The 21,748-nt window shown below is 35.8% G+C and overlaps 1 protein-coding gene across 1 annotated transcript in view; it reads right to left on the bottom strand.

Moving 5' to 3' along the window:
* Nucleotides 1–21,748, bottom strand: part of LOC126470562 (proto-oncogene tyrosine-protein kinase ROS) — a 564,149-nt gene that overhangs the window by 108,621 nt on the left and 433,780 nt on the right. Inside the window, exons 16-23 of the mRNA XM_050098499.1 lie at nucleotides 17,015–17,176; nucleotides 16,774–16,934; nucleotides 16,309–16,518; nucleotides 16,044–16,232; nucleotides 15,612–15,881; nucleotides 5,814–6,019; nucleotides 2,118–2,228; nucleotides 1,786–1,979 (exon numbers count right to left, since the gene is read on the bottom strand). Coding sequence (XP_049954456.1) covers nucleotides 1,786–1,979; nucleotides 2,118–2,228; nucleotides 5,814–6,019; nucleotides 15,612–15,881; nucleotides 16,044–16,232; nucleotides 16,309–16,518; nucleotides 16,774–16,934; nucleotides 17,015–17,176 — 1,503 coding nt within the window. The remainder of the gene's footprint in view (nucleotides 1–1,785; nucleotides 1,980–2,117; nucleotides 2,229–5,813; nucleotides 6,020–15,611; nucleotides 15,882–16,043; nucleotides 16,233–16,308; nucleotides 16,519–16,773; nucleotides 16,935–17,014; nucleotides 17,177–21,748) is intronic.

Below are 21,748 nucleotides of genomic sequence, written 5' to 3'. Positions count from 1 at the left end.
TTGTAACATAGCAGCATTGCAATTACATGACTTTCTTATTACTTGTTGCTGCTTTTCTTACACTGTACTTACTATTTTCGACAATTTTGAAAATTCTGATGTTTTGGAAAAATGGATATGCAAACCATTTTGTTTAAATTTGAAAAAAAAGAAAAAAAAGCTGAAACTGACAACAAACTAAGAATTATACAAAAATTTGGGTTGGTTATCATTGTGTGGTAGTACAGCAACAAATGAATGAGTAAAGCATTCCATCATGTTAAGCAAGCAATCACTGACTGTACTATTGTTGAACTTTATAAAGGACATATCAGTATATTCCAAAAGTCGAAATGAACATGAAACAATTAGTAGCAAAGTTCGTTCCTCTTCTTTCAAATTATACCTAATAAGGAGATGCAATAGTGAAGGCACTGGACTTGTTTCAAGAACAATGAAGTTTAAATCCCCCTCCTCCCATCAAGATTAAAGTTTCTGGTGGTTCCTCAAATTCCTGTAAATTATGGGCTGGTGGTATATGGGCATGGAACTGACATCTGACAGTGTCCCAGATATAAATCCTCATTCTACCATCAAGATTAAAGTTTCCAGTGGTTATGCAAAATTCCCATAAATTATGGGCTGGTGGTTTGTGGGCACGGAGCTGGCAGTCGATAGTGTCCCAAATATATTCCAGAAGGTTCAGTTGAGGCAAATGTTACGGTCAAGACGTCAATGTGAATTCACTGTCATGCTCCTCAAACCACTGTAGCATGTTTCTGGTCTTGTGATGTGGCAGTTATCCTGCTAGAAGATTCCATCACCATCTGGGGAGACATAAGGCATGAAGGAAAGCAGGTGGACTGCAATAATTTTCATGTAGTCCACAGCTGTGAGGTGTCTTCAATTACTATCATTGGTCACAAAGAAGCCCAGGTGAATGTCCCTCACACCATAACACAGCCTTCACCAGCCTGAAAATGTGGCAAAGTGCATGTTTCAAGCAGCTGTTTGTCTGGATGATGGCATATCTAGACACAACCACTTGACCCTATGTAACAACAAACAAGAGTCACCCAACAATTAACACATTTCCATTGATCCATGGCCCAAATTGGATGATCCCATGCTCACTGCAATTTTGAAGGGTGATGTTATTGGGTCAACAAGGGAACATTTACACATCATCTGCTGACCAGCTCTGCTACTTCCAAGACAGTCATTCCAAGGTGCCAGACCAAAACAAAATACCAACTCTCAAAGTTGCTTATTTCAGTGGATTTATCTATTTGCAGCTGTTACATTCCTAGAATTATTCCCCATTCATCTCTGCTGTGTGTTATGCACTTCCCTTACCATGTCACATGCCCACACTGTCACCAGGTGTCATTCAGTCTTGAGGTAGACAATGGTCATAACAATTTGGCTTATCCATGCTCATTACAACATGGAGCTTGATTTACTGGAAAGATTGTTCTTCACTCCTCTAGTGGAAAAGTGCTGTTACTTTTTTGAAGAATTCATGGATGACAATTTCACAGTTTGAAACTGTAGACCATGTGGAACTGTATCACAATAAGGTTTGTAAAATTGTTGTATAGCTCTGATAAAAATATATATCAGTGTCTATCATGAGATGTCTCCTGTATAAAAAGTCAAAGAATTTGAAAATTTTATACAATGAAATGAATAAATTACATTCCTTTGTGTCCAGGCACCACTTATGGAGCATTGCACACATAATTTTTACACTAGTGTTAGCTGTTTTGCTAAAAAAAATAAGAAAAAAGAAAAAAAAAGACATACCTGCTTTTCTATGTGTGGCATTCACAACTACTGTGCAATTACAGCCATCAATATCTGATGTAAATATCTGGTTTTGCCAACCATCTACCCAAAATATTTTTGGGTTTATGAAGTCTGCTGGATCAACTGTCATTGCTTTCCCCAGAACAGGATTACCAGAACAGTTACAGTAATCACTCCGAAAATTCTGCCTCCTGCAAGTAAAATGAATAAACAACTCATGTTGTACCAATAAATGAAGGATGCACAACAAATTTAATGATAGTTATTTTGAGAGCTTGAATAGGTCCAGATTACAGTATGAGAAATTCATATATTATAGTTCTTCTAACCTCCTTCTCTTTTTATTCACTGAAAAGAATGGTTCAACATGGGTTCCATCTACTCGACTTCTCATGAGACTGCTGACAGAACTCCTGTTAATCTCAATCCAGTAGAGTGAACTGCCAACAGAAGAAAATGTAATAAGTACTGTGCACAATGTCTATTAAGTTGTATTGATAATAAGTAAGAAATAACTACACCAAACTACACCAAACTATCAGTACCTTCTGGTTAAATAAGTAAGTTTCTTAGCCACTGCAATTAATGAGAGTATCTTTTAGTCTCTCTTTCAAAACATCTTAAACATATTTTGCTTTATCTGTGGTTCTACTCAACTTTGTAGATGCAAAACTGTAGATATAGCCAAGTGAAAAGTATTCATCTCTTATTAACATAAGGCTATATCTTTCTACAGAATTTAGATATCCATTATCAAATTTATAAATTATTTATTTATGAAGACATACCCACAATGTTGTTGATTTAGTATTGTCAGTTATTATCCAGATCATCATGTAATTTACTCTAAAAAAGCCATTTTTCTGTAAATTACATGAATACATTCTTGTAAGTGGGGAAAATGATATGGGATAGTTTGTTGAGCTGTCTATTTAACCACCATTACTGCATAAGAGACATAGAACTGCAGATTCAGAACTCAAATGATGTATTGATGACTACTTTTCTCTATTTTACTCTGTTCAGTAAAACTGATTTTGTGGAGACAATGTATGACTGATTGCTTGCTTCTATCTGAATAAAATAAACAGTACAAACTGAGATTAAGGGCATGCTATGACAAAAGATATAGTTTCACAGCACTTTTGAACATTTAGAGAAAGGTTTTACTGTTTACATTGATCACTAATATATTCACCATTTATATTCAATTGTCTGTGTGGGCCAAAGACTACAGCAGCAGCCTTGTAAGATGTGAATTGTTCAGAAAGAACAGGAAGTAAGTAACACATGTCATCCCATGCTAAGACCATTGCACAACACAAGAGGTACTGAATTCATGAGATGTAACAACATTTTGCAAGTATATACATATAGTGAGACATTTGATAAAACTCTCTTGAACAAATCTTGGTAAGATATTTTATATATTGAACATTGCCCATCTATGTCCTCCATTTAATGTCTGAGTATGATTACTGTGATAAGATAGCCACAGGATTGACATTACATCAAATTCTTGATTATATATGTCACAGTTCCTGTACAGGAAATTATAGAATCTGTCCATGTCAATCTAACAAGAATGTGCAACTGATTAGTGGAGTGAAAAGAGGAAGTATGACATAAGAACGGCCAGTCTCTCTTATTGAAGGATTGTCTGAAAATGACACACATTTAAAGCAAAGTTATGATATCAAAGTAATGATATCATTTTTACAGACATAAGTATGACTGATGCATCAGAGAGATAGACAAATGGTAACAACAGAACCGCATGTCAAGCATGAGTCTTCTGGAAATGAGAATAGATTCTGACCTCCCAGTGAAAATAAATGTGGAGCATTAAAGGATGCTTACTCATGGAGGGATTGGATGCCAACTTATTATGATTGTTACAAAGTGGATTTATGTATAAGGTTTGTGCGTAATGGTTTTAACATCTTGACTTTTTGGAATGATCAGGAGACATTACTACCACTTCAACATAGATGACGGTGAAGAGCAGTACAAATTTTTCACCACTTCTGAGATATAATCACATAAGCCTTATTTTGAAGTCCATAAGTTCCCAGAAATTAATAGAGTGGAATGTCAAATATTAAGTATTTCACAAATTATTTTCTCAAAGCCAATTGCATACACAAATTCAGTTGATAACTGACATGATTAAGATAGAGAATCAAACTTAATGTACTGCATTTCATTTCTCCATTCATTTTCCTCCAATCAGCAATAGTCTGTTCATTTGGAAGTGATGCATTAAGTTATCAATTCCAAGTCATGGAGATTTTCAGTACTGCTTCATATTACATTTGACAGTGTAATGATATTTCCTTGTAACAAAACCACATATCCTGCAACTGCTTACAGAATCCCAATGCTCACCTACTATGTATGAGACAGCATACACACATACAAATAGGCCTACCACTCTGATGAAATGAAGCTGTCATCAGTACCAACTGCCTGCCTAAAGATCGCCCTAGACTCACATTCGGGAGGATGACAGTTCAGACCCGAGTCAGGCCATCCTGATTTAGGTTTTCTGTGATTTTCCTAAACAATTTAAGGCAAATGCCAGGATGGTTCCACAAAAAGGGCACAGATGCTTTCCTTCTCCATTCTTCCCAAATCCAAGCTTGTGCTCCATCTCCAATGACCTCATTGTCGACAGAACCTTAAACACTAATCTCCTCCTCCTAAATATTGGCAACCTTATACCATTTATGACAACACTTGCAAGAGACAGGCAGGGTGTCAGTATCAAAACAGAAACACAGCATGAAACACTAGTTGGGCTGTTCATGTTGCCTACTAATTTCAGTAAACTATGAAAATATATCATGTTAGAAAGATACGGAGAAGTGCACCAGGTGCTCGTCTATCAATACTACTTCCTCCTACATGAAGAAGAGAAGAAAATTCATCCGTGAAGAATTTGAACGTGGAATGTTAGTTTGTGCTAGATGCATGGGACATTCCATTTTGGAAATGATAAGGGAATTCAATGTTTCAAGACCTATGGTGTCAAGAGTGAGGCAAGAATACCAAATTTCAGGTATTACCTCTCACCATGGACAATGCAGTGGATATCAGCCAGCACTTAATGACGGAAAGCAGCAGCATTTTCTTAGAGTTGTTAGTGCTAACAGAAAAGCAACACTGCATGAAATTACTGGGGAAATCAGTGTGGGACATACAACATACATATCAGTTATGAAGTGTGGTGAAATTTAATTTCATTGGACTTTGGCAGCAGATGACCATTGTGAGTGCCTTTGCTGACAGCATGGAATCTCCTGCAGTGATTGTCCTGGGCATGTGACCATATCAGTTGGACCCTAAATGACTGGAAAACTATGACCTGGTCATATGACCCCACAAAACCATGGATACAAGTTGTCAACAAGGCACTGTGCAAGCTGGTAGGGGCTCTGTAATGGTGTGGGCTGTGCTTACATGGAATGAAGTGGGTCCTCTGGTCAAACTGAACTGGTCATTGACTGTAAATGGATATGTTCAGCTAGTTGAAGACCACTTCCAGCCATTTATGGGCTTGATGTTCCAAAACAATGATGGAATTTTCATGGATGACAGTGTGCCATGTCAGAACATTCCAGAAAATTCAAGTGAATGGTCTGGCCACACCAGATCACCCAACATGAATCCTTTCAAACATTTATGGGACACATCTGAGAGATCAGTTTGTGAACAAAATCCAGCACTGGTAACACTTTCGCAATTATGGATAGATGGATAGATATTTCTGCAGGGCACTTCCAACGACTTCTTGAGTCCATGCCATGTTGCGATGCTGCACTACATTGGCAAAAGGAGATCCAGCATGATATTAGGAGGTGTCCCATGACTTTTGTCAAAACAGTGTATCTCTGAAAGAGGAGAATGTCCTTCTGGGGACAACTGTACATCTGTTACAGACAATATTTACCTCAACTACTCAACTAGTCGTATTTTGAATTACTTTCTTTTATTTATTTAGTTCATTTTCAGTTTACAGTTACCTTTTTGATGGTAGAACATCAATCTTCAGCACAATTCTCTGCCTTCTTACAACTCTTCTTGGTTGGACAATACCTTTCTCAGCCTGATTCAGGTCTAAGCTATATATTGAAGATCCAATACTCTTATCGTCTATCTCTGACCAGTAAAGATGTCGTGAAACCCAGTCAATGGTAATACTTGTACCAGTTCCATTTAGCATCAGAAGCTGAAAATTATGTACAAAACAGATTTTTAAATGAAAATATTTTTCATTCAGTCACATAGAACTTTAGCACAGTTATCTTCAATCACTAAACACAAACAGTAAACCACAAGCTCCTCAGAATTCACTTCAAATTAGGGAATTCCAGTAGATGCACAAGCACAGAAATCTTCTTTTTCAAGTAATAGAAAATAAATACACACTTAACTCTTAGAGATACAGAGTATGTCCGAAAAGTTAAGAGCTGTGACATATCTTCAACACACTTCCATTTCCTCCCTCTCTGAACAACTATGTTTTCTTGAGACTGTCTAGTTTTTAATTCCATTTACAGCAATGTATCATTGTATCATGTGGTTAGTATGTAGCTTAATATTTTCGACTTATTTTAATTTGTATTGTACAATTCAAATAAGGAATTTAACATGAATAGGTTCCCTAAAAAGGAAGTCACATTCTACAGAAGAAAGCAGCTTTTACAATCACAAACAGAATATAATTCATCCATTAATGAAGAATGTTATATTAACTTACAAAAGTGAAAAACTGAGACTGAGTTAAATAAATTACAATTTTTAATAATGTTCTAGAAATTTGGCATCTGGTCCAAGCTGCAGGAGCTGGCAATCATGTGTGCGTTAGGTGTGTTTGCTTGTGTGAATGAATGGTGTGCGTTTCTCTTCACTTTTCTGATGAAGGCTGTGGCCAAAAGTTTGTGCGTACGTGTCCTTTGACTGTACCTGTCTGCGACTTAATGTGTCAGCCTTACAATAAGCAGCAATCTATAATTTCTTGCGTTGTTGATATTTCAACCTGGATTTTCCATAGTTTGATTCCGGAAAATTTCCTTTATTACAGCAATGTATCATTGTATCATGTGGTTAGTATGTAGCTTAATATTTTCGACTTATTTTAATTTGTATTGTACAATTCAAATAAGGAATTTAACATGAATAGGTTCCCTGAAAAGGAAGTCACATTCTACAGAAGAAAGCAGCTTTTACAATCACAAACAGAATATAATTCATCCATTAATGAAGAATGTTATATTAACTTATAAAAGTGAAAAACTGAGACTGAGTTAAATAAATTACAATTTTTAATAATGTTCTAGAGATTTGGCATCTGGTCCAAGCTGCAGGACCTGGCAATCATGTGTGCGTGAGGTGTGTTTGCTTGTGTGAATGAATGGTGTGCGTTTCTCTTCACTTTTCTGATGAAGGCTGTGGCCAAAAGTTTGTGCGTACGTGTCCTTTGACTGTACCTGTCTGCGACTTAATGTGTCAGCCTTACAATAAGCAGCAATCTATAACTTCTTGCGTTGTTGATATTTCAACCTGGATTTTCCATAGTTTGATTCCGGAAAATTTCCTTTATTACAGAGAAAGTGAATGACAGAAAAGGAGGAATTGTCAGCAGACCTAAATACATCATTTTTAAGATTATGAGAATGTCAATGAAACTTAAACATTGTTATACTAACATGAAAAAATGTTGAATAGATAACTATAATAAAAAAAGTACTGCTGTGAAGAAGACAGCACTGCATTATCATTAAAAACATTTAAGGAACGTAGCTCATCTTTCAAGCATAGAATGCAATTTACAGGTTTGAATACTGCCAGTATTACACAGCCCTTTTGAAAAAAGATAAATGGCAACACCTGATGCTAAAAAGTCTCATTCTGTATCTTTCACTCACTGCAATCAGAAGCCTATTTCCTGAAATAATATTTTTGTACAGTATGAATGGGTATCAGGTATTAGATACAGCATTATTTTAAGGGATTAACTACTGGATGACTGCAAGCAAGTCACCTCCAAAACAGTTCCCAGGCTTCTGACATATTTCTCAAAGGTAGTGCAATATCTTCCAAAAGCAACAAATCCTATGCAGCACCAATACGTGGCTTTAACTGCCCAATTAAACTTAATGTTTCTTGTAACTCAACTGCCAATCAAGCTTGTAACCCTTATATGAGTTTCAGCTTTACAAGAAATATGGTCTCAGGATCAGATTTCCAATTATGTTTCCCCCAGGTTCTCCAGTGCACACAATGGAATCTTTACATTCAAGACAGTGCTATCAAATTTGGATGGTGAATAAATCCAGTACAATGTAGTCCACTGATGCATTGAGACTCAGTTTTCAAAAGATTTATGTTGTATATTCATTTGAGGAGAACCTGGAACATGATTTAATTTCAGGAACATTGTGGAAACAAATCAATTTAGTGGTGGTAATATCTCTGGAGGTACTTTTACTACCTAGACCTAATGGCATGCAGTACTCCAAGATATGCTGTGGGATAAAAAATTTTTGGTTAACTGGCCCCTTCAATTTTGGGTAAAATACTACGCTTCTGATGAGTGCCCCCTTCATTACTGCTGAAAACAATGCTCCTCTTGAGAATGACGGAGGCAGTCAGTGAAAGTTTGGGATTTTGATTGAATTTAGCACTGCAAGTCAACAGAGAATTTCTTATGCAAGGACTACATCAGGAAGGAATTTGTAGTCATATAGAATGTGTTATTTTCCTTATCCACATTCAGCTGAGACTTTGCCTGCATGGGCAATAATGCATGTGCGTATTGGCTTGAAACTGGAGGTATTTACTATGTGGCTTTACCAACAATGTTTTCAGACACAAATTTATGTCAGTGAGAGGTTTTGTGGCAATGAAGGATTCACATATATTATTAATTTTTCTATTAAAAATAAAGTCTTATTTTCATTTTTTCCTCTGTTTTATACACTAGATAACCTTTGATTACTGTTCGGCATGATTTGTCCAGTTTTCACACTCCACTAAGAGAATCTTTACTCAAATGTAATAGTGCACTTGTTCCTTTGAGATAAAAGAATGCTAAACATTCTAAAGCTTTCATACGCAGGTTTCTACTTCTGCAGGAATATGTTTGTAGTGGGGGATAAGATGAGTCATTCACAACCTTGATGTACGAAAAGGAAATACTAACAATGGAATGTTCTACATCTTTGATCATTGTCCAGGAAGAATTAATACTTGCTTTGAAGTTGAAATTTGATTCAAATCAGTTAATGCCCCAAAAATTACAGGTCATTGGTTACCAATAACTGCTGAAATGACATGCAAAAAGCAGAAAAACTGCTTCTAATTACATATATTTATTACATTTTGTTGGGTTTAAGGAACAGTCTTGCTTCATCTCTACTCATCCTCTGTTGTCTCAAAAAAATGGCTCTGAGCACTATGGGACTCTACTGCTGTGGTCATAAGTCCCCTTGAACTTAGAACTACTTAAACCTAACTAACCTAAGGACAGCACACAACACCCAGCCATCACGAGGCAGAGAAAATCCCTGACCCCGCCGGGAATCGAACCCGGCAACTCTGTTGTCTCCATTGTTTCAGTAATGACATGTATGCATACTACATATTAGGACATGAGAACGATATTTACTGTACACCCAAATACATAAAACAAAGACAATATTTAGAGGTGTGACTTATTTGCTTCCCACACGGACACATGAAATACTGATAGTATTGCAGGTCATTATGAATTGATGAGTAATCAGCACATATTCCAAGGTCTCTTAAGGTATCAACTGTGCTGGCAACAAAATATTCAATTCCTACCCACAGGGCTCAAAAGCTTTGGAAAACATAAATCCCTCTTTTCTAAATTGCTCTTTCTAACCTGTTGACAAGTTTCTAAATATGAGTTTAACAGGTAATTTAACATCAGAAGCAGCTCTTATTTTTAGACTGTTGCCATAAACACTGTGTATATATGGTTGTTATCATTTGTTCGTGTGGGAAGCAAATAAGTCACACCTCTAAATATTGTCTTTGTTTTATGTATTTGGTTTGTACAAATCATGTATTAACGTTATTTCTCAAAAATTGTCTTTCTTTTCCAGCTGGTTAATGTTTAACAAGTATCTGTCTTATTACTCTACATAATTTTTTTATGTAAAACAGTATTTATGGTTTGGTTTGTAAGGTTACTACAATAGAATTTCTGTAGAAGTCAACTGTAGGTATATATTATGAATGCTGGTGTGTAATTAAATACATATTACTTTGGTATATTTCTCATCCTGAACAAATAATCACTACACAGATCCATGAAACACATATTCAATAAATAAACAAAATAAATACAGTATATTATTATGTAAAGTACCTCCTCCTTTCATCCTAGCCCCCAATTCAATTTTCACAGCAGATGTAACATTGAGACAAAATCCTTGTCACACTGATGAACATCACTGCAGCATTATATACGTCATTATAAATCATTCAGTAAGTGAAACAAAAGCAACAGAAAAACATAAATAACCGTAGAATAAATCTACATAAAAAGAAAAACATTAAACATAAATAACTGTAGATTACAAAGGTGTCACCATTTTGATACATTTCTCATCCTGGGCAAATAATCAGTATATGGGTTCATGGGACACATAGCAAATAAATAAAGATATTATTATAATGTAGCTCCTTACTTCATTCAAGCCTTTGCCACATTGGAGCATCCTGATTAGGCATATCTCATTTTGGAAGTTCCCAGTTTTTTTTTTTATATCTTATGATGGCAGTAACCAAAATGGCATAGTAAATAAATAAATTTATTACATCATCTAGACAGTTTTATTCACAAAATATTCACAGTGATTGTGGTCTCATACAGGGAATTTATCTCCTTTATTAATAAGTCATAGATAATTCACTGAGAAATGGGAAAAAGTCGATAATGGCCTTCCTCAAGAGCATTTTAATTCCACTCCTCTTTGGTTGTAACACTGCTGATATGACAGTAATAAGATTCAGAAAATTTGGCTACCCTACTGGTTGGGCTGCAACAACCAGAAGCAAAGCAATGGAAGCAATGGAGAAAACACTAACAGATTATTTGAACATCCTAGGAAATTACTTCTGTTACATCTACAATCAATGTCTAAACTGCTTAGGAGTCTGTCCTTTGAACAAAATACAACATTTCCACAAACTCCAAATAAGAAATAACAACATAAAAAAACATGTGAGGATCCTCCAATTGCACATAAGACATGATCAACCCTCAACTGGATGAGGAGCAATAATGGCAGGTGTGCTGATGCACATAATACCTACATTGTAGTGTATCCGTGGAGCTGAGAAACAGATGATTTGTCACATCACACAACACTGCAACCTGAGGGCATACGGAGGACACGAAATGATTTTCTGTTGACACCAAATGCAGTTGATTATATTACCAACTTAGATGTCCAATTGTGAAGTATGTGACATCTTCATTATAATTAAAATTATTATACTGTTTAAGACTTGTGTTGTAATGGCCTACATTTTTGCAATGTGAATGAAAAGATCTCTAAAGTTTGTGAACAATTATAAGCCATGAAGCTGTCCTTCAGATCTGTAACACAGATATTCACTCCACGCTTCTGGACCCTTCTGCTACAAATTTATTCTGAGTTTGATAGCAAGGGGTGTGAGATGTTACATGGTTCAGAGCTCTCTGTCTCTCTTTTTAATTTCCAGCTACAGATTTCAGTTCACTCTACACTGTCAGTTGAAGCAGAAACTCAAGTAGTTTATATTCACTGTTTTGTATGATTATATTTAAATTAAGTAGTATGTGGGTGATACTAATTGTAATTAAAAACTGATTTGCATGTAGACAGAGAGACACGGGCCTGTATTCAGCACTCCTATCCCTGGTGGCCTCCACCCACCCATCACCCAACTTGAAAGACTGATATTTATCAAAGTTTGTCTACTGTGTAGGGCTTGTTTCTTGTCTGTGTAATACTTAACTATGGACTGCAAACCTAAAATTGTGCTTATAAAAACTACAACTAGAAAAATTTAGTTAAGTGTCATACAATAAATATAAAGCTAAACATTATAATTGAGCTTTTAGTAAAATTAAATATAAACAAAAACAACTTACATTATATTTAGAAACATACCAGGGGACAAAAAACTGGTTATTTAAATAAGAAGGGGTTTTTACTTGCACTATGACTGGCATATAAGTTTATGATTTTTTCATAGTCCAGTCTCACTGTCAAGTCTGATTCAGTAGCAAGGACCGCCAGGATAACTTAGATGATCCCACTTTTGTGATGTCTTTAAATAATTATTTATACATCTAACAACAGAAAATGACCTTCCTGTTGAGCAACAGGAAGCAGGACTACTCAAATATATTTGAAGAGCTATGTTCAAATTTGGATATTCTCCAAGTTGGCACCTTTTAGCATCTTGGCTGGCCAGAGTGGCCGAACGGTTCTAGGTGCTACAGTTTGGAACCACACGACCGCTACGGTCGCAGGTTCGAATCCTGCCTCGGGCATGGATATGTGTGGTGCCCTTAGGTTAGTTAGGTTTAAGTAGTTCTAAGTTCTAGGGGACTGATGACCTCAGAGGTTAAGTTCCATAGTGCTCAGAGCCATTTAGCATCTTGCACAGTTCTGGAAAATAGTATGACTCATTTTCAGTCTTTACAACAGAGATGTAGCTTTTGAAGTGTAAACATTCAAGTCCAAATGTTGAGTCTTCTAGATCTGAACTGTAGACTTGCTACAGCCTGGACACTTCATGGATATCAAGTGGACTTATCTTCTTCTGATCTGACAAAAGTATAAATAGCTCATAGAAGTCTTTATAAGAATAAATTCTCTTACTAAGTTCTTCAATCATCTTATCACTTTAGGCAGTTTTCCAGTTTGCCCCCGTTCCATTCCCAATATGGCTTAGAGACAAATAATGCATAAGTTTATCAATCATCATAATTATACCACCAAAAATGGACAACATTATGTTAACTTGATACTGACAGATTATTGCAAAAGGGAAATTGAGACATATCCCAGTCGTCCTAGATGCATTAATCCATATTATACAAATGTATGTATGTTTGTATTGTGTGTACATTTGTATGTATGTTTGTTTTGCATCTCTTCCTAGATCACTGGACTGATTTCAACCAAACTTTCTACATATATCACTTACTGTCTGGAAAGAATCGCTGTGGTGGTTAAGTGCCACCTACATATCAAAGGGGAAGGGATGGGAGTGAAAGAGAAGTGTTGCTCATGACACATGAATACACAGAATTTATTACTTGAGAATGAGAGCACTTGGTGAGTTGAAAGAAACTTTATACATAGTTTCAAACCTTTATGAAACTTTTTCTCACTCACAACCCCTACAAAATTATGAAAAGAAGGAAGTTTATCATTCACTACATTTCCGCTGTTCATAAAGTGAAACTGCCAGATCATGCATTATGTTTAAAATTATTACTTATTTGCTACTAACTCTAGCTGCAATAAATTTTTGAGACAGTATCCACATATTCCACTGAATATACCTACAAAATTATATCATTGTGCAGTACACAGTTCAGAAGATATGACATCGTAAACACTGAGGTGCGTGAAACACTGCCATATCATACATGAAGTTTAAATTTACTACTTCAATGCACATTTCGAGGACAATATCCACATAGCCCGCATCTCGTGGTCGTGCGGTAGCGTTCTCGCTTCCCACGCCCGGGTTCCCGGGTTCGATTCCTGGCGGGGTCAGGGATTTTCTCTGCCTCGTGATGGCTGGGTGTTGTGTGCTGTCCTTAGGTTAGTTAGGTTTAAGTAGTTCTAAGTTCTAGGGGACTTATGACCACAGCAGTTGAGTCCCATAGTGCTCAGAGCCATTTGACAATATCCACATATGCTGCTGAATGTACATACAAAATTATGTCACTGTATGACACATAGTTCAGGAGATACGATTTCATAAACATTGAGATGTGTGCAAATGAAACTGAAGGTCAAAAGTTGCTAGAGACGTACAAATATGTGTGAAAAATGTTAAATATACGTGACATGTGTATGTGAGCAAATCCACAGCTAAAATGTTCCTCCTACATCCCTGGATTGATGTCAAACAAACTTGGTACACATATTACTTACTATGTGTTAAGAAATTCTGTTGGGGTAAGAATGTGAATCTTCCTATTCAGTAAAGGGTGATATCATGGTCAGAGAAGGGGAGGAGGAGATGGGCACACAGAGAGCAGAGAGGGGTAAGACGACAGACACAGACCACACATGGGGAAGGAGGATACAGATAAAGAGTGTGGGAGGGGGGAAAAGGACAGAAAAGGAAGAGGAGAAGATGGACAGCAAGAAGGGAGAGGCAGAGGTGAACAGAAAAAGGAAAGAGGAGGAGATTGACACAGAAAGGGAGGAGGACAAGATGGACAGAGAGAGTAGGGAGGAGGAGGTTGACAGAAAGGCTGGAGGAAGACAGTAAAAGAGAGGAGGAGGAGACGGACAGAGAGATGGGAGAGGAGGAGATGGACAGAGATAGGAAAGAGCAGGAGATAGACAGAGAGAGAGGGGGGGGGGGGGGAATGTGGTAATGGGCAGAGAGGGTGGAGGAGGAGATGGACAGAGAGACTGGGAGGTAGAGAGGAGTTTAGACACAGAGTGGGGAGAAGCAGGTGGGCAGAGAGAGGGAGAAGAAGGAGATCAATAAAGAGGGGGAGGAGGGGATGGACAGAAGGAGGGAGAAGATGGAGATGGGCTAGTAGAGTAGTAGAAGATTGGATGAAATATATAATAAGGCAACACCGGATACTCACCTAGTTATATAATGCATTCAGTAGAGTTAATTTGTATACAATTACTTAATTACATCTTTAACTTAGGCACTAGTTGTACCATTTGCTTCAACAGGCATTGAGTAATTGGAGATGAACATTAGAGAACCTTTTTTTATCACAGTATAATATAATTCTGGCATGGAAGGATGAAAAAGAAGAACAAATGAAAGATTGTTGTGGAGAAAATATGTCATACATGGTCAGTGGAGTAAAATGAAAATGGGTGGGGGAGGAGGAGGGGGAGGGGGAGGGAAAGGAAAAATCTGATGGAAATACTGTACATCAGAAGATAATCAACAAAAGAAAACAAAAAGTGGGAGTTTATATGTGTAGCCTCAGATGAAGGTAGCAGCAACCTCCCAGAATATATCGTAGTCACAGTCAACTATTTAGTTTTTTTGGAATTTGAGTGAATTTTAAGCTCATGTTCAATAACATACAGCAAGTATGTACTGTATCTCTGGTAGCAGATTTCTAGACGATCTGTTATTTCATAGAAAATGATAATGATGATTGACTCATTAGGAAAGCTGCATTTAAACTGATAAATAGAAAAAGAAATTCCCCATGAAAATACACATCCTAGCCTATGATGGTACTGATAATTCATGCACTAATACAGTTTCTGTACTTTTTTTTTTTTTTTAACTTTCCGTTCTACCATACAGCCTTCCATACAATTACAAACAAAGTTTGTGTCTTACAACTAGAAATATGCATTTGATCTCAAATATTTTCCTTTTAAAGGTAATTCTCAGTCAGATTCCCTGAAATATATTTATCTTTTCTGTCTCCACGAAACATTTTTTGCTTGTACTATATAAAAATGCATACAAAATACTGAACTACATTTCTAAACATAAAATTTATTTTTTAGCTAACTTTTCATTTAGAGCATCAATGTGTGTAATTTTTGTTAATTCCATACCTTTGTTCTATTTTTTCCTTCAGCTGTTGACCAGTAGAGCTCTTGAATTTCATTCAACCAGAATATTTTGTTTTCATTGCTAATAAATGCTAAATCAATAGGTGGGCCACCACTCCTTGAAAGGGTTTCATTTTCATGTTTATCACAGTCAGATATTTTTACAGCATCCACAGTTGACAACAACAATTTAGGAACTGGCGTCTCTATGTCACCATCAGCTTTCACAGGATCCGTTGCAATTCCATTGCCTACCTCTGTATAAGCTTCTACCTGCATTGAAAATACTTAATTGCACTGACATTTAAAATTACATAAACATTCTAACTGAAAATTATACACAATTACAATTTTTCAATGAAATGAAAGAAGTGCTTCCATATAAAAGCAACCAAAGAAATTAATAATTAATATATTTAGTCAGAATCAGCATACCTGAAAGTAATATGTTGTGTGTTTCAGTAGATTGTAAACTTTATATTCTCCTACTTTGGACCCCACTTCTGTTGACATAAATGTGTGGGTTGAAGAATTATCCAATATGTACCATGCCCGTATAATGTAACCTTGTATGATGCCATTTGGATTTTCTGGAGGATCCCAACGGAAAACTGCCATAAAATTCTGTAACAAGATTTCAATTACAAACTCTTATGATAAAATTCATACCAGCTTCAGTAACAGCTGGAAAGCCACTTACATGATTCACTTTTACAGGATTTCTCTCATACATCACAAACACACGAGGATTTGTTGGAACTGATGGAACTGATGGTGGTGAGTATAGCCTCTTCTCAGCTCGAGGAGATGTTCCCCAATATGTGAAGGCATTGATCACAATAAACAGTTGAGAATATGGTGCCAGAAGTTCAGGTATCTCATACATAAGGTATGGGACATCTACAACTTTCTGGAAAAAAATATGAGTCATGAATCCACAAGTTGAGAACATTTTAAAATGTGAATGTTCTTATACCATGCAAATTCTCATAAGTCTTTCAGTTAAAGACAAATTCTCAACCACATGCGCAGAAAAAATTTAATGGACAAGAAGCAAATCTACTTTTATTTGATTTAAAACATGTCTTCAATACAATAACATCATCTTGTGTAAGAATATTCATCCTTCAGAAATGAAAATCATGTGTAAAATTAAACGACTTACAATGAAATCATTGATTTTAATTTCATAGAAGACCTTTCCATAGTTCACATTTGAAACATGATCCCAAACTATGGCAAATGACTTCCATGTGCCATTAATTCTTATTGATGATGTATTGATAGGTGATGGAATCACTGTTACTTCATCACAACAGTCAAGATCTGGAACAAATTATGCACATGAAATAAAACCACAAATATTAGCTAAGCTTATCAGATATTTCTGTGAATAATGAACATACCAGGATAATAATGCAAAGAAGGATCAAATACAGCCACCATGTTGAGTCCAGAAATACTCATTCCTCTAATTACTGCAGCATTTTGACCATTCATATCACCAATAACTGCATTTCTATCATCTTGAAGCCACAATAGGCGATTACTAAAGTAACAAAGTGGTCCTGCAATTAGAAAAAAAGAACAATCTACATATTCTACCTATTCCAAAGTATATTTCAAAATAACGTGGGAGAACAAAGGTAAAATATGTTGAAAAAAGCACTGTAAAACACGACATAATATTTCTATACATATTTATACAACCAATTGCCTTTTGGTAATCAATAAGGAAGTCTAATCATTGTGAATAAGCAGAGGAAAGAAGAACAGGTATGCATCATGCCACGAAATAGCATTTGATAATGTTCTGGACAAGTAGACCTTTCCGAATGAGTTCACAGTGCTGGGATCAGGGACACAGCCTGACCACGTGTATCAACAGGTCACTACTTACATTGTTCTGACTACTTAGTGCATTACAATCAGTGGAAATAATGAGATATCCTCTGGCGGCCTGTAACAGACAGTGATACAAGAGGAAGTTCTCACTTAATGTCAAATGCATTCTGATTCCTAGTCATTTATGTCCACCATCTGGAGAAACACTATGTCATCAATGAACATTTCTGTGTTAATATTACCTCAGTATGCAAAATGACATTACTACTCTTGGTGTCAATTGTATTGCTCTGAATCAACATCAGAACAAGGATGGATTCATCAGTATTTTTGCTGCGAGTGGTTATTGCAGATTTTATTTATTTATTTATTTATTGGATCCATAGACAAAATATACTTACATATATGGACTAATAAATATACATTGTTCACTATCTAGAATTTAACAAATCATGATTTTTTACAATAATATTTGATATTAAAATACAACTTTGTTTAGATCACTTATGTTATACATATTTCCATGTGTCAGTTACATCTCTATTTGCTACAGTAATTGTACTGAAATTTATCTTAATGTAGTGCACATAGAATCTTTAATACTATGGTAACAGTTTTCTATTAAAAAAAAGGTTTTGAGAGATTTTTGAAATATTTTTTATTGTTTATCTCTCTCAAGTTTGAAGGGGGTTTTTCTGAAGATTTCAGTTCTGCATATGCAGACTTTGATTTGTATTTAATGGTATTGTGTATGCGCTCATGAAGTGCTTCTGTTTCCTTCTGTCATGGTTGTGTTGTGGTGTTGCGGTTTGTTATCTTGAGTATTGGAAGCATATTTAGGTTTTGTCTAACATAGGAGTTCATATGAGAATGTGTGTTAGTTATCTTGAGTATCAGGAGCATACTTGAATTCTGCACAGCATAGGAGTTCAGACAGGAATATGCTGTGTATTGTTAGTATCTTACGAGCTTCAAATGCTGGCCTATATGATTCGCTGCATTTAAGGTTGACTGTCATTCTCATTGCTCTTTTTTGTGATTTGTATACTTTAGTAATCTTTGTTTTGGAGATGCCTCCCCAATAAAATATGGCATGACTTAATATTGAATGGGTTGAAGCATAGTATTTCATTATCAGAATACCTGTGTTTTTTAGGTAACTGAGTTAATGCAGCACACATAGTTTTGAGCTGATTTTACCACCAACATATTCTATGTGCTTATCCCAATTTACACTCATCTATACAATGTTGATATCTTCATTGTGTTGATTTTTTGGTTTGAAATTTAGACAAAGTGTTTTAGCAATGTTGTTATGCAATCTGATTCAGTATATCTTTGGACAGCATTATATACTTCTAAGTTGCTTTTATTTGTAGATTTTCTGCATCTTTATCCATAACCAGTAGATTTGTGTCCTCTGGATAAGTAACTATATTGGCATAATAAGTAATTTTCATTGATTTAACAGTCGGTTCTTGGTGAAACATAGTACATTGTATAACTAAAGGAAACCCTTTTTAACCTTGTTTACTGTACAACCTATGTTTTGGGTTATAAATCCAGTTTGTAGTATACAACTGATCCCAAAGATGAGAACTAAGAAAAGATAAAGATTTGTTGGGTAAGACCCAGTATCAGGATGGGCATAAACAGTAATTGGACCTTCTATTAACCACCACAATCACCTCCTGATGTAACCAAAAAGTTACAGAAAATCCCAGCTCACTCATAAGTAAGCTCCACAATCATAGTGTAATCATCAATGGAGACTTTAATCAGAAAGGTGTTGTTCCCAGTAGACTTAAGTATGCCATTGTGTAGCCCTGTAAAAAAAAGGGCGATAAAGCTGAACTAACTAACTATCGACTGTCAACGTATCTCTTTGCTGACAGCTTTCTCCAAAATTCTAGAAAAGCTAATACATGTAAGAATTACTGAACATCTCATGAAGAATGGAGTTCTCAGCAAGAGTCAAATTGGCTTTCAAAAGGGCCGTTCAACAGAAGATGCAGTCTATGCACTTGCAAATGAAGTCCTAGAAACCCTTAATGAAAAAATGGTAGCACTTGGTGTCTTCTGTGATTTATCCAAAGCATTTGACTGTGTTGATCACCAGATTCTCTTTAAAAAAGCAAAATTAGTAGGAATAAGTGGTGTTGCAGGCAACTGGCTACAGTCGTACCTCCAACACAGAAAGCAAAATGTTGTCTTGAATAGCTCAGGTGGAGTATGTGATGTTTCCTCACATTCTGAATGGAGTTCCAGTACATGTAGAGTGCCTCAGGGCTCAATTCTTGGGCCACTATTATTCCTGGTTTTTATAAATGATCTACCATCATGTACAAGGCTGCCGTGTAAATTACATTATTTGCTGATGATACCACAATTTTTGTGAGCGGTAGAACAGATAGTAATCTTGAGGAACTCATTAATCACATACTCTCAGATGTGGTTAATTGCTTCAAGGTGAATGGTCTCTCATGAAATTCCAGTAAGACCAGCTTTATTCAGTTCTGGGCAGAGATAAGTGTGACATGTGGTAATCAGCCAATAGAAAGAATTGAAACATCAAAATTTCTTGGAGTGCACATTGACAAGAAAATGAACTGGTCTTCACATATTATAGATATGTGTAAGAGGCTTACCTTTGCTATATATGCTTTGTCACTACATGTGTTGAACCTAACACTGCAAAAGTGGCATACTATGGATATTTTCACTCACTCGTTGAATACAGCATTATTTTTTGGGGCAACCAGCCATTAGCAAGGAAAGTGTTCATTGCACAGAAGCAAGCTTTAAGAATTATATGTTGGTTATGTCCAAGAGACTCGTGTAGAAATAGCTTTTGAAAACTTAAAATATACATAACTACATGCCCATATATTTTTTCTCTCATATGTTATGTTTGTAAAAATGTAGAGATATTTCAACCAAACAGTAATTCATGTGCATAACACACCGAGGAAGAATGACATACACAGCAAGCATAGAAATTTGAGCTTGGCAAAAAAGGGTTTCCACTACACTGGAACAAAACTCTTCAATGCTCTTCCTCCAGAAATAAAGACAGAGACTCATAACAAGGGTAAGTTTAAGAAAGCACTAAAAATATTTCTGCTAGAAAAAGCTTTTTACAGTCTGATTAATTTTTAAGTAAATAAATTGTAAAATTTTAATATTATATAATACAAGTTGACATAATGCAACTAAGAATGTTATTTAACTTGAGCTCTGTATCTGTGTGTGCTCTGTATATGTTTTCTGTAGTGCTTTAATGATTCTAAGAAAATATGTATTTTCTTTTTACTGTACTGCTGCTCAAAGAATTTACTGTATAAATTTTTATATAATTATGTACTCAAATGTCTGTATATGCTATAAGATTATCATATTGTATTTGTAAAAAACTGACTTGTTCCATGTGCTTGTGAACCCAACACAGTTGGACCTATGAAACACAAAATAAATCAAATCAAATCAAATCCAACAATCAACTGTGAAAATTAGTTTCTCAGTAGTGGGCATAACTAGGAATCCTATGAAACATTACCAAATGACTTCTCTGAAAACTACATAGAACAGATAGTTTGGACCCCATTCATGATGTAAATACATTATATCTAATGGCAACAAATAGATCTGGCCTTTTTGAGGACATCCACATCAAAACCGGTATCAGCACACAGCAGACAGTTAAGGCAACAATGATTACTGAAGTATGAAGGGCAACTAAAACAAGTAGAAAGATACATATTTTCAGTAAACTAGATAAAAAAGCAGTAATGTCATATCTCTATGAGGAACTTGCAACTTTTATCACAGGACAGGAACTGAAACTGAGAGTAGCAAAGCACAAGCAGAAATGCTTAATTCTGGTTTCAAATGTTCCTTTACAAAGGAAATCCCAAACAGCTAAAATCATTAAAATTGAACAAAGCTCCAGAACTGGATGGAATACCTATCAGATTCCAAACTGAATTTGCAGGGTGAGTTAGACCCTCTTTTAACTATAATATGAGGTGTGTTTTTTAAGTAAGTACCAGTTTGAAACTAAAAAAAGACGTACTATCTCAATAATTTTATTTTTACATGAAAGTCTGTACCTTAATCTACTTTTCTACATAATTTCCATCAATATTGCGGCACTTGTCATAACGTTGTACCAGTTTTTGAATACCCTCCTCATAGAAGTCTGCTGCCTGACTTGTTAACCACTGCATCACCACTGTTTTGACTTCATCATCATCATCTTGAAGATGCTGACCGCCCAGGTGTTTCTTCAAGTGCAG

The sequence above is a fragment of the Schistocerca serialis genome, chromosome 3 (assembly GCF_023864345.2).
Source record: "Schistocerca serialis cubense isolate TAMUIC-IGC-003099 chromosome 3, iqSchSeri2.2, whole genome shotgun sequence".
Lineage (NCBI taxonomy): Eukaryota > Metazoa > Arthropoda > Insecta > Orthoptera > Acrididae > Schistocerca > Schistocerca serialis.
Note: the sequence above shows the minus strand (reverse complement) of the source record. Positions and strands in the feature narration are given on the sequence as shown.